Source organism: Xiphias gladius, chromosome 8, assembly GCF_016859285.1.
Source record: "Xiphias gladius isolate SHS-SW01 ecotype Sanya breed wild chromosome 8, ASM1685928v1, whole genome shotgun sequence".
In the NCBI taxonomy this organism is placed as follows: Eukaryota; Metazoa; Chordata; class Actinopteri; order Istiophoriformes; family Xiphiidae; genus Xiphias; species Xiphias gladius.
Window position 1 is genome coordinate 7,136,233 of NC_053407.1, and position 27,214 is coordinate 7,163,446.

At 39.0% G+C, this 27,214-nt stretch overlaps 1 protein-coding gene across 3 annotated transcripts; it reads left to right on the plus strand.

The window, feature by feature from the left end:
- Nucleotides 1-205: 205 nt before the first annotated feature.
- Nucleotides 206-27,192, plus strand: lonp2 (lon peptidase 2, peroxisomal). 3 transcript variants are annotated; one of them, XM_040132858.1, is made up of 18 exons: nucleotides 206-695; nucleotides 2,952-3,087; nucleotides 4,251-4,364; nucleotides 9,190-9,321; nucleotides 9,712-9,834; nucleotides 9,933-10,096; nucleotides 10,512-10,606; nucleotides 12,536-12,654; nucleotides 12,762-12,901; nucleotides 14,922-15,063; nucleotides 15,353-15,503; nucleotides 17,390-17,516; nucleotides 21,206-21,345; nucleotides 24,000-24,085; nucleotides 24,709-24,916; nucleotides 25,053-25,243; nucleotides 25,326-25,475; nucleotides 26,684-27,192. In XM_040132858.1, exons 1-18 carry the CDS (start codon nucleotides 463-465, stop codon nucleotides 26,705-26,707), a joined length of 2,475 nt encoding a protein of 824 aa, XP_039988792.1. In that variant the 5' UTR covers nucleotides 206-462; the 3' UTR covers nucleotides 26,708-27,192. The 3 variants fall into 3 exon arrangements, with proteins under 3 accessions (XP_039988792.1, XP_039988791.1, XP_039988793.1); XM_040132857.1 differs by having other exon boundaries at nucleotides 25,326-27,192; XM_040132859.1 differs by lacking the exons at nucleotides 206-695; nucleotides 2,952-3,087; nucleotides 4,251-4,364 and adding an exon at nucleotides 6,092-6,200 and having other exon boundaries at nucleotides 25,326-27,192.
- The last annotated feature ends 22 nt before the right edge of the window (nucleotides 27,193-27,214 follow it).

The following is a 27,214-nucleotide window of genomic DNA, read 5'->3' on the forward strand; positions in this document are numbered from 1 at the left end:
TTAATGTATTTGGTTACTTTCCATCCCTGGAAACAGAGAAACAATGAAAGAAAAGACAATAGATCATGCTGCAACCACATTATGTGTTAGTTTTATTGTAAGTTAGTTTGTCCTTCTGTACCTACCGTAGCCAATCCAGACTCGAGGAAGTAGGAGCAGGAAAAAGCCTAAATATGCCATTTCAGGGCAAATAATGCTGCGAGAAGGAGTGAAAAAAAAACAACACCAACCACGTCTTGGTTTTTAAAAAACATATCTTTCAAAACGATTTTTATTTATTTTCAGTCTGGCAGATAATTATGCGTTAGGGTCGACAATGAGAAATTTATTTTGAAATTACTACCCGGAAGTCGTATATTTACATTTGGTTGGCCTTATTGGGCCCGTTTGGTAGTAGGGGTACATATTTGTTTGCAGGAGTTGTCTTATAAACAGTGACCTGGCTTCTAAAACCCACGGACGATGACCTCCGGCGGCGGAATTCAGATACCGAACCGTCTCCCGCTGCTGCTGACCCATGAAGGAGTGCTCCTTCCGGGCTCCACCGTCAGGTTTAGCGTTGACTCTCCGCGAAACATGCAGATGGTCAGCCAACGGCTGTTAAGGGGGACTTCGCTGAAAAGCACAATCATAGGAGTGATTCCGAACACCAGAGACCCTGAGCGCGATACCGACGACATCCCCACCCTGCACAAGTAATATACATTTAATAAGACAGCTAGATAGAGAGTGAAGAATTCAGCCATTCTCTGAATTTGATACGGTGGTGGTGTTGTTTCGGAGGTGTTGTTTCGGAGGTGTGACAGCAGCTGGCTGTGCAGGACCTCCAACATTGGGGTCAGGTCCCCTCCAAGATGTCGCAAGATAACCCTGATGGGTTGAGAGATGATTACAAGATAGAAATTATGATAAAACGTATTTCTACTAGTCAAAGTATTCTGTTTTTTTTCACTTCGGTCTAATCTGTACTATTTTCTCCTTAAATTCTGAATACTTGTAACTTTTCAGGCCTCTAAAAATGATTAAAATTAAACAATTCGACAAGAAATCATCCCATCGGGCAAAAACGTAGCCTCAGACTGTAGCTAGGTTTGAACCATTTGCCATCAGCTGGACCAACACTCTGCTCATATTACATATAGATTTAACAGGTTCTATCTTTATATCATGTGTCATATAATGTTTTATATAATGTTATTTTTTTCTTAATTATTGATTCTTTCTTATGTAAGACTGCCAGTGTTACATGACATGTCATAATTAGGATAATTTGCATTTTATGTGTTATGTACAGATATTTGTGACAAATATTTTAGTTTGTGATCGGTTCTAGAAAAGTCTACAGTTGAGCAGTGGCTCTGCAGTCAAAACCAATCAACCAGGCTCAGAGAGGTGGACTCTAACCTTTTATCAGCAGTCTACCAGGCAGTCTGGTTTCTAAGTAGAAACTGTTTGTCTCTGGATGTTTTGTCTCTCTACCAGCCACAGTTATCGGTAAAACTGTTAGTCTGAGTTTGTATTGATCAGTGACAAAGGGGGTCATGTAATGCTTCAGTCTAGCTAAAACTCACAGGTGCATATAAGCTCACATTATAAAAGGGAAAAGGGCGGAAAGGCCAGACTACCGTCATGAGGCATCTGAGATCCACACGCACATAACTGTAGTCGTGGACTCTGTGATGAAGAGCATACTTAGAAACACATTTTGTGTGCACATGTGTGTGGGAGTTGGTGTATATCAGGCAACATTTTACAGTGTCCTGCCATACTGCACATTGTCATGTCAACATATTATGGCTAAACGTCACACATAACCATTTAATAAAGCTGGATCTATTTGTCTTATTAGTTTTAGCAATGTGTAGCTCTCTGGTTGTTCGTATTTGTCCTGGTAATGTAAATTTTGACAGCTTCTTACTTGATTTACATTAAACTGTGGCTCACAGTGAAATAGCAAATGTTCCTTAGGATGAGAGTAGCAATTCAAGCCTATCAGCCGTTGGGAAACTGTTGGAGCTATGTGTGAGCTTTTGATCAGTGAAATGTGGCAGCTTCACATATAACAAGTGTTTTGACCAGTCTTGTCTTATTGAAATCATAGAGGCCCCCACACTGCATGTTTTTTGACAATGTGGCAGCTCCTCACATTATATTACAGTGAGTCCCAATTGGCCCACGGGACTGTCAATCTAGCTTGTTTTCCTGGGACTGTTTTTACCAACTGAAAACTAAAGATGCAGAAGAAATGTCTACATAAGGCTGTGAAAGCAGGCAGAAGACAATTTTGTAGCTAAATTTTGTAGATGACGTAAGCAAGCTTTATAAAAAAAAGAAAATTAACATTTGAATCATTCTGTCTCACGGTAAAATAAGTTTTGTGATTAGTTCAATAATTGTTTTTGTCTAAAATAGCAGAAAATAGACAGATATGCCTGTTAAAATTCCCCATAGTCCATGGTGACGTCTTCAGATATCTTGTTTTGACTAACAGCAAAGTTTACAGTGATATAAAAAAGAGAAAAGCAGAAAATACTCACATTGGAATCAGAAAATATTTGGCATTTTTGCTTAAAAATTACTAAAATTATTATTTTATTAAATAGTTTCTGATTAATTTTTTGTTAATGGATTAATGGAGTAATCGTTGCAGCAGTAATCGACAGTATTGGACTGAAACTCAAATTAGTGACTTTCACACACCACAGCAGACCTGTTGCTTATTACAGAGTTGTTTGATCCAAATTATAAGCCGTCTGAGACGCCCCACCTTAATCAGAGGTGAAGACTGAACCTTTTCAAACATCAGCAAAGATTGTCGTTTCATATTGAGGTGTGCCCCTTTGAGGCTCACGACTGCCCATATTGGTCCTGATTATCTCCCAGTGAGTTGTCTCTCAACACCCACCTCCTCTATCTCACTCTGACTTTCTCTCTCCCTGTCTGCTGTGTAGTATTGGTACAGCGGGGATAGCAGTACAGGTGGTGGGCAGTAACTGGCCTAAGCCCCACTACACCCTCCTCATCACCGGACTGTGCCGCTTTAGTGTATCAAATCTGCTGAAGGAGCGACCCTTTGTCCTGGCTGAGGTAAAGCTTATCTGATATTAGACTTTATTTTGTAAGATCAACAATCCCATGTTTCTGAGAGAGTCTTAGTTAGTTAGAGGTTAACTTATTACCTGTTTCCACAGCAGTGTTTCATTGCCCTTTCCTGATGGAACTTAAAGTTTGTTGCACCTCTGACAATGCTGGCTGCGCTTCGGTTTCGTTCAAAGTGTGCCCCGTTGCACCTGTAACGACACCCAACAGTGATTTCACTCTGTACTGACACATCCCAGAGTACACTCTAATGACATTAAATGCAATTTTTTGGCCATCTATGCAACAAATAATAGTTAAATAAATATTTACTGGTGGCCTACTATTCTACCATAAAAAAATTCCTCTCAGTTTTGCTGTTAGATATTATTTAGTAGTCCCCCATCATATTCAACAACCCCACAGTGCTTAGCTGATATCCTGCTGGCTTATGCTTTACAGTGTCTCCCCACATCATATCTCACTCCGATCTTTTGCTGTATCTTGAATCTTGACATAATGAAAGTAACAGAAAGAAACAGAAAGACATAAAAATGAATTAACAGAATGAAAGAAAGACAGCATGCTGCTTTGTGAAGTAGCCCTCGTATTAGTCATCCAGTGAAAGTCAGTAGAGCTGATTACTGTAAATACTGTTAGCCAGTACTTAAATGTGCCCTGTGGAGTTTTTTTTTTTTTTTTTTTTTGAACAAACAAAGTTAACTTTACTTACATCATGCATCATGTGTATCCCTAAAGGCCTAACAAAGGTGCTGAATGCATTTTCCTCCGCATAAAACATTTGCAGAGCTATTTCTTTCATATTTTAAATTTTGCTTTTTTTTTTACATTCATACTTGCTTGCTAGCTGTCTTCTTTCTTGCCTTTGTTGGTGCATTGTTACATGTCTTTGTACATTATCGCTGTCAACTGTCAATGACCAAAATAATGTGAAACCAATGGTAGGACTGTGTGTCACGTCTCCCACTTGCTTGCATGTGTGCTTGTGTGCACGTGTGCGATGTAAGCAAAATAGGGACCCACTCATGAAACCATTACTACATAATGCTACTGGAGGTGAAAAACTTTTAATCTCCTTTTAAGCTCCTTTTTTTTTTTATAGGTATTGTAGGACCAAAAACACAGGCCTCTCTAATTGCAAAAAATTGCAGGTGGAGCAGTTGGATAAATTGGAGCAGTACATGATTCCAGCGACAGAGGGTGTCAGCGCAGATGACGGAGAGCTGGGGGAGCTATCCCAGAAGTTCTACCAGGCTGCTGTACAGGTGTGTGTGTGTGTGTGTGTGTGTGTGTGTGTGTGTGTGTGTGTGTGTGTGTGTGTGTGTGAGAGAGAGAGAGCAAGAGTGAGAGTTAGGAAAAAAAAAAGAAAAAAATACCCAGCGTACATGACTAAGTTAAAAGATTTGGCTTAATTGAGGAAAAAAACACCAAACATCATGATTTACTGCCTGTTGTCTTGCACAGTCTACAGAACTTTTTTTTTCTTTCTCTATGTTACTTTTATTGACCTCTTTGTCATATTAGATGTAGGGAATAAGACAATAAATAAATAGATACATTAAATAACATTTTGGGGTTGTTATCAATGAACCAAGTGACATCAGTTACATTGATAACAACCCCACAGAAGTAAGTCAGAACTTACTTCAAAAGGTGTGACAATTATAGATAGCACCATGAATGCAAGCTGGTTTATCCAAATACTATTTGAAAAGATGACTCCTAGTCTCAAGGAGCTTGGCAGAAGGGAAATTCTTCAACAGGACAGTGATCCAAAACACACTACAAAAATCACAGGAGTTTTAAAGAAGAAAAAAGTAAAAACTATCACCTGGCCAGACTTGAATCCAATAGAATAACTTTGGAGTATTTTAAAGTAGAAAGTAGAGCAACAATTCCTCTCCAGCAAACAGCAGCTGAAAAGAATCATCTGTGAAAAATAGCAGGACATCTCTCCTGCTCTCTCCACAGAAGACTTGTCAGAGACAAAACTGTCAACAATAATAAAAGTGGAGATACTAAATACTAAAAAAAATAAAAAAAATCTCACCAATGAAGGGTTTACTGACTTATTTTGTAGTTTGTTCTTAAATACTGACCTTTCATTATAGTTGAATTAGTCAAATATTTTTGTTTTTCAAATGATTTTGCTTCATTCTTCTCGAGCTTTGGCTAAAAACAAATTAAATTGTATTAAATGGACAGGATTTGTGATTACGTAACATTTTAGTGATATTGATCAGGGGTGTACTCAGTTTTAGGAAAATTCCCTGTCTCAGGGTCTTTATGCAAGTCCCTGTTAGGCGGAACATCCTCTTTTACACTTGAAAGTGTAACTTCACCAGCTGTATTATAATCTCTTCTACATCTTCATGACTGTTAAGCTCGTTGACAGCCTCCCATCTCAGTCATCGACCACTTTGCTTTAGAGAGACATTTTTTACCAGATCTGATTTCACTTCATTCCCTCTTTATCTCTGTCACATTATAGTGCTGCTCTGATGTCCACTCATAGACAGCTGTATTAACATTTTATATTTAATATTGTTTTGACCTGACCGTTTATCTCCTGTGTACTTTCTACCTTTTAACTAATTTTCTTTTTATACTTCAATTATACTCTCAACTTTACTCTTATTCATTCTATAGTGACTATAGTAGTGTATAGTTGTACTTTTCAGTGTTTTTTCTATGACACAGTGGCAAACCAATGGTAGGACTGTGTGTCACGTCACCCACTTGCTTGCATGTGTGCTTGTGTGCACGTGTGCAATGCACGCAAAATGGGGACCCACTCATGAAACCATTACTACATAATGCTACTGGAGGTGAAAACTCCACAGGCGTCTTTAATCTCCTTTGTTTTCCAGTGAGAATGTTGTCAAAGGTGCATTACTGATTTGGGAGGGTAATTTTAATAGCTCCTTTTTTTTTTTATAGGTATTGTAGGACCAAAAACACAGGCCTCTCTAATTGCAAAAATTGCAGGTGGAGCAGTTGGATAAATTGGAGCAGTACATGATTCCAGCGACAGAGGGTGTCAGCGAGATGACGGAGAGCTGGGGGAGCTATCCCAGAAGTTCTACCAGGCTGCTGTACAGGTGTGTGTGTGTGTGTGTGTGTGTGTGTGTGTGTGTGTGTGTGTGTGTGTGTGTGTGTGTGAGAGAGAGAGAGCAAGAGTGAGAGTTAGGAAAAAAAAAAAAAAAATACCCAGCGTACATGACTAAGTTAAAAGATTTGGCTTAATTGAGGAAAAAAACACCAAACATCATGATTTACTGCCTGTTGTCTTGCACAGTCTACAGAACTTTTTTTTTCTTTCTCTATGTTACTTTTATTGACCTCTTTGTCAATTAGATGTAGGAATAAGACAATAAATAAATAGATACATTAAATAACATTTTGGGGTTGTTATCAATGAACCAAGTGACATCAGTTACATTGATAACAACCCCACAGAAGTAAGTCAGAACTTACTTCAAAAGGTGTGACAATTATAGATAGCACCATGAATGCAAGCTGGTTTATCCAAATACTATTTGAAAAGATGACTCCTAGTCTCAAGGAGCTTGGCAGAAGGGAAATTCTTCAACAGGACAGTGATCCAAAACACACTGCAAAAATCACAGGAGTTTTAAAGAAGAAAAAAGTAAAAACTATCACCTGGCCAGACTTGAATCCAATAGAATAACTTTGGAGTATTTTAAAGTAGAAAGTAGAGCAACAATTCCTCTCCAGCAAACAGCAGCTGAAAAGAATCATCTGTGAAAAATAGCAGGACATCTCTCCTGCTCTCTCCACAGAAGACTTGTCAGAGACAAAACTGTCAACAATAATAAAAGTGGAGATACTAAATACTAAAAAAAATAAAAAAAATCTCACCAATGAAGGGTTTACTGACTTATTTTGTAGTTTGTTCTTAAATACTGACCTTTCATTATAGTTGAATTAGTCAAATATTTTTGTTTTTCAAATGATTTTGCTTCATTCTTCTCGAGCTTTGGCTAAAAACAAATTAAATTGTATTAAATGGACAGGATTTGTGATTACGTAACATTTTAGTGATATTGATCAGGGGTGTACTCAGTTTTAGGAAAATTCCCTGTCTCAGGGTCTTTATGCAAGTCCCTGTTAGGCGGAACATCCTCTTTTACACTTGAAAGTGTAACTTCACCAGCTGTATTATAATCTCTTCTACATCTTCATGACTGTTAAGCCTGCTGACAGCCTCCCATCTCAGTCATCGACCACTTTGCTTTAGAGAGACATTTTTTACCAGATCTGATTTCACTTCATTCCCTCTTTATCTCTGTCACATTATAGTGCTGCTCTGATGTCCACTCATAGACAGCTGTATTAACATTTTATATTTAATATTGTTTTGACCTGACCGTTTATCTCCTGTGTACTTTCTACCTTTTAACTAATTTTCTTTTTATACTTCAATTATACTCTCAACTTTACTCTTATTCATTCTATAGTGACTATAGTAGTGTATAGTTGTACTTTTCAGTGTTTTTTCTATGACACAGTGGCAAACCAATGGTAGGACTGTGTGTCACGTCACCCACTTGCTTGCATGTGTGCTTGTGTGCACGTGTGCAATGCACGCAAAATGGGGACCCACTCATGAAACCATTCCTACATAATGCTACTGGAGGTGAAAAACTCCACAGGGCGTCTTTACTCTCCTTATATTGTCATTTCCAGTGAAATGTTGTCAAAGGTGCATTACTGATTTGGGGAGGTAATTTTTAATAGCTCCTTTTTTTATAGGTATTGTAGGACCAAAAACACAGGCCTCTCTAATTGCAAAAAATTGCAAAATACTTTGTGAACCCTTTGGTTTTCTGCAAGTCACAAGTATGGACAAACACAATGTGCTTAAGCTAATAACAAACCAAAAATTATAATCTTGTGTGTCTTTATTCATCACATCCATTCATCATCAGTGATGGTGGAAACAGTAAGTGAACCCTTGGATTTAATAACTGGCTGAACGTCAATTGGCAGCAATAACCTCAAACAAGTGCTTCCGGTAGCTGTGGATCACACCTGCACCATGTTCGGGAGGAATTTTGGAAAAATCTGCCTTACAGAACTATTTCAGCACGGCTCTGAGGTCACTCCAAAGCATCTCTATATGGTTCAGGTCTGGGCTTTGGTTGGTTCACTCCAAAAGGCAGATTTTCTTTGTTTGAAGTCATTCTGTCATAGATTTACTTCAGTGTTTTGGATCATTGTCCTTCTGCATCAGCCGGCTTCTTCCAAGCTTCAGCTGTTGGACAGCCACCCTGATATTATCCTGTAAGGTACCTTGATAAACTTGGGAATTCATTTTCCCCTCCATTATGGTAAGCTGTCCAGGCCCAGTGGCAGCAAAGCAGCCTTAACTCATGATTATCTCTCCACCGTACTTCAACATTGAGGTGATGGATTTTGTTTGCGATGCCCTTTTTATGCCATTCCTAGTGCTGCACGTCCTTCCCAAACAATTCAACCTTTGTTTCATCAGTCCGCAAAACATTTTCCCAGTAGCGTTATGGAGTAACAAAGTGCAAACTTGAGATGTGCAGTGATTTTTTTTTTTTTAAGGAGAGCAGCAGCTTCTTCCGTTGTGTCCTGTCATGGACTCTGTGTAACCATGTACCACAATTTGCATATGGTAGACTCATGAACAGAGATGTTAACCAGCTCCAATGATTCTTGTAAGCCATAAGCTGTTACTCTGGAGTTTGGTCAGAACTAAATTTTCTTGATTTATAGAGTTTGTCTAACTGTGGTTGCAGTTTTTTAGCACTTATTCGAAGTGGCAAACCTATAAATTAAAAGGCTTCATGTCTGTCTTTGCATTCACAAATTATGGTAGAGGTGGTTTTACTCTCACTAGGTGAATTCCCGGAAAACTCTAAATGAAATTTTGACAGTCAAAATTCGCCAAGCAGACAAGATTTGTCTAAACCATTATTGCCATAAAATGTGATGGATCATGACAGCAACATACAGTGTGATAGATTGAACCTAAAAAAAGGTTTAATTGTGTCAGTAACTCTTATCCCACTATGTCTCCCTGTGTGTGTATGTGTGTAGTTGTTAGGTATGTTGGACATGTCTGTTCCAGTGGTGGCTAAGTTTAGGCGTCTGCTGGACAGTCTGCCCAGGGAAACTCTGCCTGATGTGGTTGCCTCCATGATCCGCACCTCAAACAAGGAGAAACTACAGGTGAATTGACTGTTTGGTCTGTGTCAGCCAAAATTCAAACTAATTACAAACTAATTCAAACCAATTACTTTTAAACAAAAGAATTGATGTGACAGAGGGTTTTAAGAACGAAGTTTAGGGTAACTATTTGAAGCATTTTTAATGTGATTGTAACATCTTTCCAAATATTCTTATATGTAAGATTTTTGTTTACAAAAAAAAGAGTCGTCCAGGTGTAAATTGGTGCAGTCTGTTTCGTTGAGCACAAAGTTGTATTGGCATACATTTCTGTTTGTCACAGTGCCTTTTTATGAAGCTAGCATGGGTGGTGCTAAAGAAAGACATTGGTTTAAGGTTGTGATTTTCCAAGATAAATGACTGGTACTTTTTGTACCTTTTTGTGCTGTGAAGGTCCTAGATGCGGTGAGCTTGGAGGAGCGTTTTAAGAAGGCCCTGCCTATGCTGACCAGACAGATAGAGGGACTAAAACTACTGCAGAAAACCAGGAAGATGAGTCCTGATAATGAGAAGAGGGTAACAGAAATTTTGATTTCTTCTCTTTGTTTAAACCATATCTGTATACTGTATATACAGTATATACCTGTTCACCTCTCTGTTTCCCATCTGTTCAGGTGTTATCAGTGCGTAAAGGTGGAGTGTTCCCAGGGCGGCAGTTCAATCTGGATGGGGAGGATGAAGATGGTGATGGAGATGACACCGCAGTCCTGGAGAGAAAAGTTCATGGGGCAAACATGCCTGAAACTGCATTCAGAGTTTGCCTGAAAGAGCTCAAGAGGTGAGTTGTTTTTTTTTTTTTTTTTTCCCTGCATTTTCTCATTTGACAAAAATGTGTTCTATAAACCTTACTGAGTCATTTATTTCCACTCATTTATCTCACTCTTACCATTTAAAACAGGTCTTGTGTATTTCTAATAGCTTTCTTGGTTAAATCATGGCTTTGATACAAACATATTTTTTTGTACTAATTTACTACACAAAAATGTTTAGGTAAATTTTTTCTAAAGAATGCAACATTTTTAAGCTTTTTGAACTGTATTCAGTATTCTTTGATCCTTTAAATAATTATTCTGACGGGATTTTGTCTTGAATACATGACCCTATTTCTTCTCTGTTCTTTGTGTGATTTCCCTAACGAGTCTCGTACGACAGTCATGTAGGTGTTACAATTAATCTTGTTCATCTGTATTCAGATTGAAGAAGATGCCTCAGTCCATGCCTGAGTATGCCCTGACCAGAAACTATTTGGATCTGATGGTAGAGTTGCCATGGAATAAAAGCACGAAAGGTAAATAAAGCAACAGGCAGCCTCTAGCAGAGTCCAGTCCAAAATGCCAGATGCCACAGATACTTTTAAGATCTCTATTACTCTTTAGTTTTATCTTTGCACGATAGCCAAACAGTTACATGTCAAAAAGATGCTTTATAGCTTTGGAACTACATTGTTAATATATTGCTTCAAGTTATAATGATGAGAAATGCTAAACGTGGTGTCTGTGAGATTGTGGTGATAACTGTGTTGAATATTTCAAAACTAATCAATCTGATTTTTTTTTTTTTTTTTTCTGGTGCACTGCTTTTGCTTTGAAGTGTGTTTGCTGAAGCTCTCTGTTGTCTGTGACTGACAACAATGAATAAAATCAAAATCTTCTATTGACCAACTGAAATGATGACATTTGAATACAGTTAAATTTTAATGATCAATTAATATGATGAAAAAAACTCATTTAGTAATCAATTAGCTGCTTTTAGACACGTTCATCACTAAAGTTGACTCACAAATTCATGCATACCCTTGACTCTACAAATAGTTAAAGCTGCAGGAATAAATATTTTTGTATTAACAATGGATGAAATGATGACGTGTAACGTAAAGGATGTCACTTGTTGTGATGAACCCACAAGGAATTATCACGGACTCTGCAGTTCTAATCAGTTTGACAGAGCTTTTTATCCTTCATCAGCTCATTGTTTTGGTCTTATGGCCCAAAACTTTTATTATTTGGTCCAATCTCACAGCTTTCACCAACCTCGTTTCCAGCAGCAGCAAGCAACTAGTATTCTCAAAAAGCTTTAATAAACTCAATGTAAACTACCTATCCATCACCAAACAGATAAAGATAGACTAGCTTAATGGAGCATTTAGCTGCCAAAGAGCCAGATATGTTTCTTAAGAGTTGGTAGAAAGCAAAACAGAGCTAAAAGGAGAATGAATATTAGGATTATATTCATCAGGTTGTCAGAAACACAAATCTAAATAAATACTGATATTGCTTGGCATCTGATGGATGTGTAAATTGGCAATGCTTCGTTAACATGTCAGCCATAACAATTTTAGAAGATGATAAAATGTCAGTGTTGTGTTCACAGCTTCTTCTGCTGCACTCAATTGGCCAAAAATCAATGCGGCTTTAAAATCAAGCACTCTACACCACTTAATTTAAATCTAACAGTTCTTTGGTTTCTTGGTCAACAGTTTAGTTTTTCATGAAAGTAATTTCAGTGAAACAGACCAATAACCAAAAATCATACATTCTGGATCAGTCATGTCTAAAATTGAACCTAGTTGCATTTCCATTTAAATTCCATGGTGATCATCTTACCCAGACAGAGAATACAGTGTACCATACATAGATATAATGCATATGTGGTAGCCAGCCACAAAGTCATGAAGGCCCACTGCCAACAGATTTCACAAACAGACTTGTATTGTACAAAGGCTCACAGTCACCGCTTTGCTTTTTCTGTCTGTCTCTGCTGACCGTACACTGACCCCATAATAAGTAACCTTATATCAGTGGAGAAATTTCACGATGGGTTATAGCTAGAGTACAGTACGCATGTGCCGCAAATAAATCTGAAGTGTTTTTTCATCAGGCAATTTGCGAGATTTGTTTGTCCTTGAATAGACCAGCAAACTTTGCCAAACCAACCGTGGAAAAATCTTTCACCAGTGGTTATTTTGTGTCTGTACTTTGTGTTGTTTCTTTATTAGCTGTAGCTGCTGGTTTCTAAAGCCCCACTGAGTAGTAAACTCTTGTACTCTACTGTCCATTCTTCATTCTTATTGTCTCAAATTACAGTCACTCATTCATTTGTAGCTCCCATCTCACTGTTCTCAGTGTCTTAACCATCATTAACCTTAATGTTTTCTTTTTCTTTCTTTGGATCATCCATCTCATCCACATTCGCCCTGCCCAACACACACACTCTTCAGACTGCCTGGACATCCAAGCTGCTCGCACTTTGTTGGACAACGATCACTATGCCATGGACAAGCTAAAGAGACGTGTGCTGGAGTACCTGGCTGTTAGACAGCTGAAGACTTCACTCAAGGTCCTTCTTATAGATCGCACTTTCCATTACATGTATAAATGCAAATGTTATGTCTCATATGAACCAATTTCTTTAATGTGTCATTTTATCTGCTGCTGTGTCTTTAGGGCCCCATTCTATGCTTTGTGGGTCCCCCGGGAGTTGGTAAGACCAGTGTAGGACGCTCTATTGCCAGGACTCTGGGCAGAGAGTTTCATCGCATTGCTTTAGGAGGCGTCTGTGACCAGTCTGACATCAGAGGACACAGGTGGGGCTCATAAAAAGGTAACACAACTGGAGGGTCTATGACAACAGGTGTTTTATGACCACAGAGGGGAGTTTCCCTACATGGTAGTGGACCACAAAGGAAGACATAAGACCATCACAATTACATGTAAATATATATGTACCTGAGATGTCTGACAGATAAACATTTATGGACTTTACAGATAGATAAGAGGTGATTCATCTTTGCAAAATGCGACCTTTATTGAACATGCAGGTGGGTCTTTTTTCTTAAGCAGCGTAAAATATTGTAGTCTAGTTTCACGACGCAGATAATTGAAACACTGGATATAAAACTGTGTCACAGCAGTATGACTAAATTATTTTGATGGTGTATTGGAGCGCAGCGCTCTAACATCTGGACAAAAACCAGACTTTAATGGTATGCTTTGTTAGCATGCAGGTCACACTAACATCAGCCATGACAGAAAAAGAAAATTTTAGCAGTTCCAAGACAGCGAACAGTTTTCAGGTGATTTGCCAAACTCATTGTTGATTTGTGATTTGCCAGTTTCCTTTGGTGTATCTGGCAATCAACTTTATGGGGTCATCTTTGCAAAATTGGAAGTTATTCCAGATGCTTGAAGTTTTGGACATCTTGCTAGCGTAGTTGTAACTTTTAAGCCTGTCGTGTTCACATGTCACTCTCCCAGTGTCAGTGCTGGTAACATTAGATGACATGAGAGCTGTGATGTACAAAACTATTACTAAGATTAAGTTTCCTTGTCTGAAAATAACTAATAATAATTGATGTTGATGTATAATAAATAATGTTGGATTACTATTTCTTATTTCATTGGCTATTTGGGATTTTTGCAGTAATGCATAAATAATAATAATAAAAAAAGGAGCATCAGTTGTAGAAATGAAAGAGCACTGTGGTGTTTCTCGCACAGTGCACCAAGTAAAGTTTACTGCAACACAAACAACAAATCTGTTTCTCCTGTAACCCGAGTTGGTAAAAAGTAATTACAATTTGGGAGTTATGTCACTCAGCTCGCCTCTGATCAGTCTCTTTAAGAACCTCTAAAGGGATTGAGTCTGAACACAGACACCCTGTTGTGTACTAGTAAATTATGTTAGGTTCGATTGACAAGCATCGTATCAGAGCCTACGTATGTGTGTGTGTGTGCGTGTGTGTGTGTGTGTGTGTGTGTGTGAGATTACGCGATTAGCCATGTCTGTTTGTTTGTTTGTTTATTTGTCAGCAGGATTATGCAAAAAGTACTGAACCGATTTGTATCGAACTTGGTGGAAGGATGGGGCATGAACCGGGGGAAGAACCCATTAAATTTTAGGCAGATCCAAATTTTTAACTAAGAATTTGAGTTTTTTACTCTGAAGTCTGGTATATATTGTTTGACATTAGCCTTGGCAGAGATCTGCGCTCTACTGATCACATTTTCCAGTTAACAGTTTTGTGGTTGTTATTTTTTTGTATTTTTTTGTTGTTTCTTTGATTTTCTTTCTTTGAACCTCAGAAACTGCAAATGCCCCCAGCTTATTAGCAATTGGGGCTTGCTTGCATTAGGAAAGTTGTTATGGAGAAAATTTGCCGTTTTCTCTGATTCTCTGGACATTGTCCACAGTTGCTGTTTCACACATGAAGCACACAACAGGACAAAGTCCATGTAAGATGCCTTCTCACCTACTGGAAAAACTCCATTTGGTTTAGGCGAGCGGTGGTACCTGGGTAGATCGTGTAGGAGGCAGGACATGATGCAAAAAGTATGCTGAGATGACCCATCTTCACCCTTGAATGTTTTTCTTCCGGTTTTGCGCCAGTCACATGCTAGAAACATCATCAACATGCCCACTTGCTTGTGTTAAATTCTCTAGATGATGACCTGCTATATTCAAACATGGGCTCAATTGAGCATTACATGGACTCTTTTGTTGTCATCAGTAGAAAAAAAATACTTTTTGACTATTCAGTTTGTTTGAAATTGAAAGGAACCATTTACACAGCAGGTCTGCAGTTTAATTCCTGCTTATATCTGCAGGCGTACATATGTAGGGAGCATGCCTGGCCGCATAATCAACGGTTTGAAGACAGTGGGTGTCAATAATCCTGTCTTCCTCCTGGATGAGGTGGACAAACTGGGAAAGAGCCTGCAAGGAGACCCAGCAGCCGCTCTGCTAGAGGTCAGTATGTTTCTCACTCTCAGATTACTTGTGGAGTATTATCAGATGTCTTCACTGCATGTTAATTCCCTAAATAAAACCCTAAACTTTGCTAAAATTGCTAATAAACATTTGTTTTGCTTCCTCACTGAGCCTTCCTCTAGATGTTTGTTTGCTTTTGTGTTCTTCTGTTTCTTCTGCAAACCTGTTCATGACAAACTCAGTTAGCTTTCCAACTAAATTAAATTTATTGTGATTAAACACTAAAAACACACACACTGAAACAAACAGTGACCTTGTGTTCCCTTAGGTCCTGGACCCAGAGCAGAACCACAGCTTCACAGACCATTACCTCAACGTAGCCTTTGACCTCTCCCAGGTGCTCTTTATTGCCACTGCAAACACCACAGCAACCATTCCCCCGGCCCTGCTGGACAGGATGGAGGTGCTGCAGGTACCAGGTGGGTTTAGCTGCAGATGATGCCTGCTCTGAGGAATCATCTGCAAAGTTTCCAGTCTATCTTGTGACAGAACTAATCTCAACTCTATGATTGAATTTACTGCAGTGTAGTCAGGGAACAGATGAAACAGCTCTGTGTCCAATTGTGAATATAATTACAATTGGATACACATGCACGCATGCACCCGCACGCATGCACCCACACGCGCGCACACACGCGCGCGCACACACACACACATCAGATATAAAGAAACAATATTATAACAATTCATGAATTAAAATGAGTAATTATTATTTCATATCTTTTCATTTCTCTTTTGTTATCTCTCTTGGTGTTCTCTGGTTTCATATTCACATATGTTTCATATTCTTTCCACTTACTGTGCATTCTGTATTTGTGAGATTTTATGAAACTCATGACCCCTGTTGTATCACCACAGTTTGATGGCAAAACAATCTGTTATCCTCCTGTTTAAGGGATGTCAGAGATAACACATTGTAGAATTTTTTTCAGTCAGAACCTGAATTATATACATATATCTCAGTCCAAGATCAAAACAGAACTATAGAAAAGTGATGGATGTTGAGGTGATGATGACCTACAATCAAGGACAGATATCTCTTTGGAACTTCTTGCTGCATTGTTTATATTGCACTGTATTACACAATGTAACATACAGCATCTTTTAACTGCCAAATGGGAGAGTGCTGTTCCCAAACTGACCAGACCAGCTACAGTATCCTGAAAGTTCAGCTCTTACTTTTACACTGCTAGTTTGAGGAAATTAATGAAGTTATTTTAGGGCACAAGTAATTTAAGGTAAGTAAGGTAAGGAACAAAGTAATAACTTGAAAGACCAATTCAGGTCATTTTAGCACATAAATTACTAAAGGGGAACTCCACCAATTTTACAAAACAAATTCTGTTTAAAGAAAATGAAAACTAAGAAATACAAGAGTAAAAGTTACAGTGCAGTGTAAAGAACGGGTAAATATGTGATTTAATAAAAGGCAGCTGCAAACAGAAAAGTCTTCAGCCTTGATTTAAAAGGACTGAGAGTTGCGGCAGACCTGCAGTTCCGGGAATTTGTGCAGCATAAACCTGAATGCTGCTTCTCCTTGTTTAAATTGGACTCTGCGGACAGTAAGTAGACTTGTCCCAGATGACCTGAGGGGTCTGGATGGATCATAATGTAATAGCAGATCAGAAATGTATTTTGGCCCTAAACCATTGAGAGCTTTATAAACTAACAGCATTATTTTGAAATCAGTTCTCTGACAGACAGGAAGTCAGAACTGGAGGGATATGATCCACTTTCTTGGTCTTGATGAAGATTCAAGCAGCAGCGTTCTGAATCCGCTGCAGCTGTCTGATCGTTTTTTTTTTTTTTTTAAGAGCGACCTGTAAGCACAACATTACAGTAGTCGAGTCGAGTGAATTTAAACGCATGGATAAGTTTTTCCAAATCCTGCTGAGACATTAGTCCTTTAATCGTTGATATGTTCTTAAGGTGATAGCAGGCTGACTTAATTGATGTAACTGTTTTGATGTCGCTGTTAAAATTCAGGTCTGAGTCCATGACTACACCAAGAATCCTGGCTTGGTTTGTGGTTTTTAACATTACCGATTGATGCTGAGCACTGACTTTTAGTCATTGTTCCTTATCTCCAAAAACAATTACTTTAGTTTTATCTTTGTTTAATTGAAGAATTCAAGAGCATAGCCAAATCTCTGACCAAACTGTTGACAATCGAGTTGCATCGTTGGTAATAAGTAAGTGCCAGATTTTGATGAGGAGAAAGATGGCGTGGAATAAAAAAAGATGATATCTTTGGTTCTGCTGCATCGACTTAGATTCTTTTTTTTTTCACTCTTCATTGTTTCAGGCTACACCCAAGAGGAAAAGGTGGAGATAGCTCACCGTCACCTGATTCCAAACCAGCTGGAGCAGCATGGATTAACACCTCAACAGCTGCATATACCACAGGACACCACACAGGATATAATCAGCAGGTACACACACACACACACACACACACACACACACACACACACACACACACACACACACACACACACACACATCAAGCTCAGCTTAATTATAAAAGTGCACAGCCTCTTTTTTCATTTGCAGCCTCTGTTCTTACTCAATTCAATTTCTGCATTAATTGATGATAAAAAAGCTGAATCATTAATTTTTTTTTTAAAGGAGTATTTTGGCAATTTGGGAAATACGCATGGTCATGTTTTTTGCTGAGTTATATAAGAAGAATGATACCACTCGCATGTGGTTTTTGTGAGATATATAGCTGGAGCCAGCAGCCAGTTAGCTTAGTTTAGCATAACGACTAGAAGCATGGGGGAAACAGCTAGCCTGGCTAGCTCACTAATTGGCATGTTATATGTAATTTGTTAAATCTGTACAAAAACTGAAGTTTAAAAATGTGAAGTTGTTCTTTTATGCAGGCTTGTGCTCTGGAAGTTTTCTTGGTAGGGCACAGGGACTTCCTGGAGTCTCTGCTGGTTGTTCTAAACTCTAGGAATACATCTATTGTGGAAAAAAGAATAATTAGGAAGTGCACGAGGAACGATTTAAATCAATGCCAGATAATCAGTGGTGCTCACTGGATCTCATGCGGAGTTGACACAGAAGTGCAGTCATCACCTAGTGGGGCTGCATACTGTCATAACCAGTTTAACTCGGGTTTAGCCTCATAGATAAAATAAGCTAAGGTAAGCTAAGACAAGATAAGATAAGACACTTTATTTGTCATTGTATGCATACAACAAAAATATGTTTGGTAACTCTGTAACATAAAAACAAGATAAATATGACAAAGTAGCGTCCTCTATCTATATAAAAACACCATCTGTAGAACATAGATGCTTGCATATATACATATGTATAGAAACAGCATCATACAGTGCAGGGCTGGTAGGGGAAGAGGGGCAGGTTTTTGTGTCCTGGGTGAGACTCCTGCGAGTGGTCACACCAAACCTCCAGGCATATATTAAATTGTAGTCTACACCATGTGCGATTTGAAATTAAGACTACTTGAATCATCCCTGTCTACACCTTTTAAACATAGTCTGTTGCAGGATTTTTTGTTCAGCTCTAAGGGGGCACTCTGGAGCTGTCTACATTCATGGTCAGGGAAGAAGCCAATCAGGTGATGACTTCACTGTTCTTCAGTGCCATCATTCCCTTGATTTTAGTGTGAAATTTGGTTGAGCATCAATCAGACACTGGTCACATTCTTTGTGTACATGGTGATTTAAATATAATCATAAAAGGACCAAACCGTATGAGTTGTCCATTTTCTGTTGGGCCTCCTTGCTATTTATTTGAGTTTTACACATTGGGGTCTTTCTATGTCAAAGAAAAGGGGTCTGAAAAAAAATGAAGAGAACGAAAACACTTTTTCTTTAGTAGAAGAGAGACCCTGTCCACTGGACAGTTACCTGTGAGAAAGCTCATAATAACCACTACATTTATAAAGAGATTTGAGACAGATATCCATGTTTAAAAGTATCTTGTAATTAGCACAATAATTTTCTGCTGTGCAGCATAGAATTTACTCTTAAACTTTTTACATGCCTCCTCAGTCTGCTCTTCATATAGTTTATTTTGGACACTTGCTGTAAAATAAATATTTCTTACATCACTGGGTAGATAGAGGTTTATTAAGTCAGTTTATACAGTGCTGTCTACTGCTATGATAAACAGCATTCTGCTGAGCACATATATCTTACTGAAAAAAACTGTAAGGACAGTAAGAATTTCATTAAACTAAATTCCTCAGATTGATCTGGACATTATTCCATGCTCACTGCTGAGATGGTGCTACATTTAGCCTGCGCAGCCGCAATGTGTGCTGTGTAGAGCAGAGTGCTCAGCCAGCTGGCAGCTCACATCTGAGGCGAACTTGGAATTCCACTTCTGGTCCTCAGAGTATATCATTAAGTTGTCAACTGGTTTAGTGGGTGTTTGTTCCAATATCTACCAGTACATTTCTGGCAGGGTTACCTTGTGATTAGAGAGAACATCCTTCAGCCATTTTTTTTCTGCTCAGCCCCCTGTGTGTCCAAGAATCAGCCTGTCACAGTGCGTGTAGTCTGTTTTTTTTCTCTTCAGAGTGGGTTTCATTTCAGGGTAGATGATTCATTTTCTGTCAATCAACTAATTGATTAATTGCCTAATTATTCCAGCACCAGCGTGATTTTTAATGGTTATCATTGTTAATATACAACTGCTCAAAAATTTTAGAACACCTCAATTTTTCCAGCTGTTTACTATGTAAATTTACATATTTCAATGTCTCAGTGTTTCTGAAACTAAAGCATAGAACAGATGAACAATTAAAGGTTTTAAAAATAGGGAATCATGGAATCTTCTTGTTGAACTAAATTTAAGTAATTTAATTACATTCTTTGACTCATCCAGCAGCCGAACACACTTCTGGCGGTCGTTCTACAATGTAAACCAAATATTGTTCAGAGGTTCATCCTGACTCGGTTGCAGAAGTTCCCATGAATGTGTTGCACCTGTAGTTTGCTTTGCTTCCAACTTTTGTCCAGTTTATCCCAAACCAGCTCCATGTGGTTAAAGAGTAGAAAAATGTGGATTTCTAAAACTGTTGACCGGTAGTATACAGTGCATTTAAACGGCCTTATCAAACTTTCTGGCATGTTTAAAAAGGAAGCTGCAAACACGGAGCTGCTGGTACGAATGCCTCTGGTCTTTTCAAATATTAAACAATTATGCTGTCTGCAGAACTGCAGATGCTCTCTAAAACACTTGCAGCACTCCAGTCTCGTTTTAATAAAAACAGCCAAAAGCACACGGTTCGATGCTCATTATTTGAGGGATACTCCCTATTGTACAGGTTAGATCTCTTTTTAAAAAACAAACAAAAATATAAAAGACAGAAAGGCTTTGGGGTGAGTTGGGGTTAAGAAAGAGTTGAGAATTCAGCAGAAACAAGTAAGGTCAGAAGTGTCAGACAGCTTCTCACATACAGTCTGAGATGCCATTTCTGTCAAGACTTTAGGCTTTGGAGTGTATTACTTCAATCCATTTTGAATCAGTGATTTCTATTTTCCCTTTTTAGCCAAGTCTCTGCTTTGTCCTTTCATGATGCACCATGTGTCTGACAGAATTGATACAGATGTTCATGATTATTAGACCAAAGAGGAGTCACTAGAGTTACAGATCAGACCAACAGGAAGTTTATTGTTCCTGGCAATGACAGCTTTTTTTTTTAATTATCTTGTTTACTTACCTTTTAATTTTCGTGATCTGATCACATCCTTACACACTCTGTTGTGCATTCACACAATGGTACATATAGTTGCTTCAGAAAGTAAGCAGACCCCTTCACTTGCACTCACTGTACACTTTTTTGTGTTATTCTAAATAGACAGTGTGCAAAAAGTGAGGGTCTGAATACTTTTGAAGCTGGTATAGTTATACATCAATATTATTTATATAGCACCAAATCATACCAGAAGTTATCTCAGGGCACTTTTCATATAGAGCAGGTCTAGACTGTACTTTTTACATTATTATTTACAGAGACCCGACATTCCTCCATGAGGAAGCACTTGGCAACAGAAGCTACGGTACCAGTGAGACGTTATTTCACATCCGCATAGTTCTATCCATCTGTTTTTTGTTCGTATGTCTGTGTTTATTCTTTTAGATACACCCGGGAGGCCGGCGTGCGCTCCCTAGAGAGGAAGTTCGGGGCGATCTGCCGAGCCGTGGCTGTGAAGGTCGCTGAAGGTCACAGAGTCACCAGGACAGAGACTTTGATCCCCAGTGGCCCAATAGAGCAAGGAGGTGAGAGCCTGAGCGGTTTGTTTTCTCTCTCTGTGGAAAGTTGGGATCAAAGGTAGATCAATGGTTAAATTATTAGCTGCTTGCCAGCATGGACTTTCACTCTTAGACAGTAATGCGTACACATCTACTAACACGCCCGGCCAAACAAAATAAAACACTAACCACTAAATCCATGCACTGTGATTAAAAGCAAGGTAGAACAGAAAATAGAATACTAGAAGAAGATTGTAATAGGAGTTGAACAAGACTTTTGGTTTCGTACTTTGAAAATTCAGCTTTTATGAGATAATTGCTGTAAACAGGAATTATATTAATTAAAAGTTCAGAATTATTCAATTGCTGTATGTCAGACATACAGTGTAGTTAAACCCTACACACAGGGGTTTTCAATTATTGATTATGCCGTTGTGCCGCGTTCACTTTAATTCGAGTAAAGCAAACCCGAAAGAACTGTGTGAGAGAAATAGATCTTTTAACACAAAGTGACCAAAGTTTAAGGGTTCAAAATTAATTTGACACTTGGCTACTAAATGTTTCTTGGGCAGCTGTGTTGCTTCAGTGATAGGTCATGCACAAAAAAGCTCATACGTGGCTTAGAGTTGCATTCAGATTGAGGTGGAGTTGTCTGTCAAATTGGGGAGTGAAGAGGTGACCATGTAAGTCAAGGAGATAATAATGAGGCAGTTGGTTTTGTTCTAAAAAAGCAGGTGTGCATAGGAAAACTAGAAAATGGCAAATGACCTGGTAGACTGAGGAGCACAAGTCTTGTGGAGGAGAAGAAAATGAATTGCATGTTGAAGAAAAACCCCTTTATGACCGCAAAGCAAGTCAAGAGCACTCCAGGATGTTGGCGGACATGTTTCCTTGTCAACGATCAAGAGTACACCTCATGACCATAACCTCAGAGGATACACCACAAGATGCAAACCCCTAGTAAACCTCAAAAAAGAGAGGCCAGAATGCAGTTCACAAAAACACATGAAAAGAAACCGGTGGAGTTGTGGAACAAAGTTTTATGGACTGATGAAACAAAAATCAACCTCTGTCAAAATAATGGAAAGTGGAAAGTGTCAGCCATAATAGAAAAGATAAAATTTTAGCAGTTGCATGACGTCTAAGCAATTACTTAAAATTTTCAGGTGATTTACCAAACTTGTTGTTATATGCCAGTTTCCTTTGGCATATCTGCAGCTTGAATTTGGGTGTTTGGCCTTTAGGTGATCCAGTTCCAGGGTTCTGGTACTGATGCGTGCTGTCTCACAGCTTACTGAATAGAGCTGAACCATTGGTAATGTTAGAAGTTACACCTCTGCTTTTCCTGCTATGACGAGTCAAAATATCTCCCATGATAAAGGTCTATATGAATGATAATGGTATAAGTTGTCCCTCCTCAACAGAAATGTCAGTCAAGGACAGTGTATACACACCAAACAGTCCTGAGGAGAGCTTTGATCAGGAATAAGAAGTGAAAAAATGTTTGGATATTTCATTTTACAGAATGAACAGTAGTTTAACTTGTGCCAAACAGGGAGCTAGCACCAGGAAATCAATAAAATAGAACAGACTTTCAACTGCAGAGTAAAAAGTGTGCAGTATAAAGTCTATCACACAGAAATAAGAAACTTGAATGTATTCATCAGCCTTGAGTAAATATTCAACAAAACAGTTTAATAAATTTTGGTGTATGAAGTCAAATTATTCTGACAGACTGATGTTTGACATTTAGCCCATTTAAGTAGACCATTTAATTTATTCAAATTATATTGTTTGAAAACAATATTTTATCTCAACTGCTGGATGTCTGAAGTATCCTCCTAAGTATAACACTAAGTACTGTCTTTCAGTAGCTGTATAAATAAACTGGATAATGTGCAGCCAGCTGGTCTTTATTAGAAGATAAACCGTGCCAAAGTCTTCTGTCAGCATGTTTGGTTGGAGACTAGCTTAGTGTGTGTTACCCCCTGTTTATCTGGATTTAATATTTAAAAGTCAGCTTTGTTTATTTGTCTGCAGGATTCCAAGTAGATTAAAGTGTGTCTCCAGGTGATTCTGGTGAATCAACAGATTAGGTCAAAAATGGAACTAAACACAAATAAGAAACAAAGGGATAAACAGAGGGTGTCAGCAGTTGTGCTGCTCTATAGATAGCACTCTGTGTTGCTAGGTAACAAACATTAGTGTGTGTGTGCAAATTATGTGTGTTTTTTGCATGTATTTTGCATTTTCCCATGGGGGTGCTGTGTGTTTGATGCTCCTGTGTACTGTTTATACTTTAACCCTTGATGTATATCTCCATGTTTTGTTTCCTCTACATCTTTGCATAATGTGTCCGTGTGTGTTAACAGCCGATTTTCCATTCTCAGCTGCAGCTGTTGTCACCTCCCTTTCTTCCTGTCTTGCATGTTTCCCCGAGGACTTCTTTCCATAGTATCTCTTTCTCTACACATTCTGTGAAATCTGTGGATGGTTACAGCATGCAGTGCGTTTAACGTGATTATTCCTCGGACTCTGCAGTCACCTGAGTCCAGAAACATGCATGTAGAAGAGAAAAAATTCATTGAGCTCTCAGTCATAATGTGAAAGGGAGTCGGTATTTAATGCTTTTAACAGATGTAATGTTGCATAATTAATTAACTGGATGCGTGTGTGTTCAGACAAGGTGACGCCCCCAGAGATGCCCATAGTGATCGACCCCGTTGCCCTGAAAGACATCCTGGGGCCTCCGCTGTTTGAAATGGAGGTAAGCAGGCAACCAACAGAGAGAGGGAGAGCTGGGTAGGGCAGATAGAGCGGCAGAGAATTGGTTGTGTTCATAATGATGTAAAAATGCACCAAATAAGTCAATAACAGGTCAAAAATATAAAGGCCGCCTGTGAAGATTTGTCACAGCTCTACAACAGGTGCTGCTCATAGAGTCAAAATAGTTGAAAACACAGTTGTGGAATGCAGCAGCCACTTGAGGTGTCATCGTAATGTACAGTATAATGTGAAATATGATATAGTTTGTCTTCCAGTAGGAGTTTACTCTTTTTCTCCTGTTTTCTGCTCATATCTTGACTTTTCTATCGATTTTTCCCTTTTTTTTCCTTCCCCTACATTTCTCTGACTCTCCCTCATGCATTTTCATCTCACTTCTCTCTCCCTCTTTCTCTCCAGGTCTAAGTGGCCTTATGTTCCATATTCATTCCAGATTTTTTTTTTTAAGATTACAAACCCTCCTTTATGTCTTTCAGTCTTCTGATTACAAACCCTCCTTTATGTCTTTCAGTCTTCTGATTATTTCACCAAATACAGCTTTACAGATGTTTTGTGTGTGTGTGTGTGTGTGTGTGTGTGTGTGTGTGTGTGTGTGTGTGGTGGAAGGTGTCTGAGCGGTTTACCCTGCCCGGTGTAGCTCTGGGTCTGGCCTGGACCCCACTCGGTGGGGAGATCATGTTTGTGGAGGCCAGTCGAATGGAGGGAGAAGGTCAGCTCACTCTGACCGGTCAGCTGGGGGATGTTATGAAAGAATCCGCCCATCTAGCCATCAGCTGGCTCAGAGCAAACGCTAAAACCTACCAGCTCACCAACAGTGAGTGCACACACAGATGTGTCTACATATACAGTATATACTGTACCTGCCTTTAAAGAAATATGAATAAACTGTAGCAAATAAAAGAGGCCAATAAACATGCTCTAATATAACACATTTGTGTGTGTTTGAACAGTGGTGGGGGGACCAGATCCCTTAGAAGGGACAGACATCCACCTCCACTTCCCTGCTGGAGCTGTTACCAAGGATGGCCCCTCTGCTGGTGTTACCATAGTAACGTGCCTCGCTTCACTGTTTAGCGGGCGGTTGGTTAGATCAGACATTGCCATGACAGGAGAGATCACATTAAGAGGGCTGGTTCTACCGGTGAGTTATCACATTCAACACACATCACGTGTATATCCACAGTCTGCTGTTTTAACCCACTGGATTGGTCCGTCCTCCTCAGGTGGGCGGGATCAAGGACAAAGTCCTGGCGGCCTACAGGGCAGGAGTGAAGCGCGTCATCCTCCCGAAACGCAACGAAAAGGACCTGGAGGAGCTACCAGCCAACGTCCGAGCTGACCTCGACTTTGTCACCGCCGGAAACCTGGACGAGGTGCTGAACGCTGCCTTTGACGGAGGGTTTCCAGGGACAGCCAGCACCCACACACACCCTCAGCTGACCAGTAAACTGTAACACACTGATGAAAATACACACACAGTAACAGTGTGAAGTTAGAAAGTGTCCCTAATTAGTCCTAACAGAGAAGAGAATAGGTTGTCTTTCAGCTTGGACAACTTAGAGTCTAATGAGTTTTTCCCTGACATGCAGTGGAAAGACTAGACAGTATGCATAGTTGTAATTCTGACAAGTCGTGTTATTCAATTTTTAACCCTGTTTAAAGGTTCTTTGCAGTTGAGATTCTCATAATCAGATTATTTTCATATTGAAGAGATACTTAAATGAAGCCATGACTTTTATGTACATTTAAATGGACAGTGCACAATGAATCCCTTTTATATGACGTTACAGCAGCTTCTTTGGTAATGCATATTAGCACAGCACAGCCACTGACTCATCAACTCATGTTGGCCAGATTCAGCTCACGTCACTGCTGAACGTTGACCTGTTGCCTCCTTGGGTTGAGCTTGCCGGCTGCTGGTTTCTTTTACATTCACATTATATTAGTAGAAGTGACACATCATTGTAAAGAGGATGTGAGCTTGTTATTGCCATAACACACTGGTGAGAAACTACAGCACTGAATGATTTAGCCTGATTGACTTCTTGATTGCTTCAGAAATGTTTGTGCTAAAAGGTAATGTAGACACAAGTAATGTTCAAAAAATGGTCTGGTATGTGATGATAGACTAGGTCAAGGCATTCTCCGATAAGAGGAGCCTGTTTGGGTGACTGTGTTCAGTCACACTTTGTAATCCAGTGTGGTTGAATGTCAGGTAATTAGTGGATGTTAATGTTGAATGTCAGGAATTAATTTATATGTAAAGTTTGTGACAACTAACCACAAAAGACTACAGTTAGTTTGATAATGAATATCTTAAATGTTTATATGGGCATGTTGTCTCAACACATCCCACACTGACTGCATGAAGTTTAGATAAAATTTTGTATTGCAGTTGCTGTTATTAACATGAAACATGGGCGGTGTAGCAAACTTAATGACTTTTGAATGCAATGCAATGATTTCATATTAAACCAAGCTTCACTTGGTTTAATATGATAACTTTATTAGATAACTTTAAAAATTAGAGTTGAATTAAAGATGCTTGAAATCTTGAAAGAATGTTCTTTTATTTTTTCAGATGTTCTTGATCTTCAGTGAGTGAGTGTAATAAATACACACAGGGATAAAATTGTATCAGTATGTGTGTTTGTGTACATGCAGCTCAGCTAAATCCACCCTGAAGGAGAAAAAAATGGATTTCCAACTCTGTGCCACAGATGTGAATTTTTCTCTCCCCGGTAATGTGAAACGCCAGCGTACAGTGTATTTTTTCCATATTTATACAGCCATGAAAAGATTAATGGACAGAAATTTTCAAACTGACACATTCATACAAGCCTAACACATCCAAAGAATTATGCAAGAAGAAACAGATTTCACATACAGCACCTGTACTGCTTGCAGTATTGAAATATACTTTGTTGCAACAAATCAGGGGTTGGGTGATTTGTGTGAATTCTCTGTGGGTTCATCATTACGAGCAACCCCTTTTGCATCACACAGACGTTTGAGCCATTTTAACCAAAAAACATATTGATTATAGCTGCATTAAGTTTCAGGCATGGCAGCCAAGCGTGTGTGTGTGTGTGTGTGTGTGTGCGCGTGTGTG

Coding starts and splice junctions, on each gene's coding strand:
- lonp2 (XM_040132857.1), top strand. CDS start 463: ATGACCTCCGGCGGCGGAATTCAGATACCGAACCGTCTCCCGCTGCTG. Junction 10,097..10,511: donor TGCCTGAAAGAGCTCAAGAG/GTGAGTTGTTTT, acceptor ATCTGTATTCAG/ATTGAAGAAGATGCCTCAGT. Junction 21,346..23,999: donor TGGCCCAATAGAGCAAGGAG/GTGAGAGCCTGA, acceptor GTGTGTGTTCAG/ACAAGGTGACGCCCCCAGAG.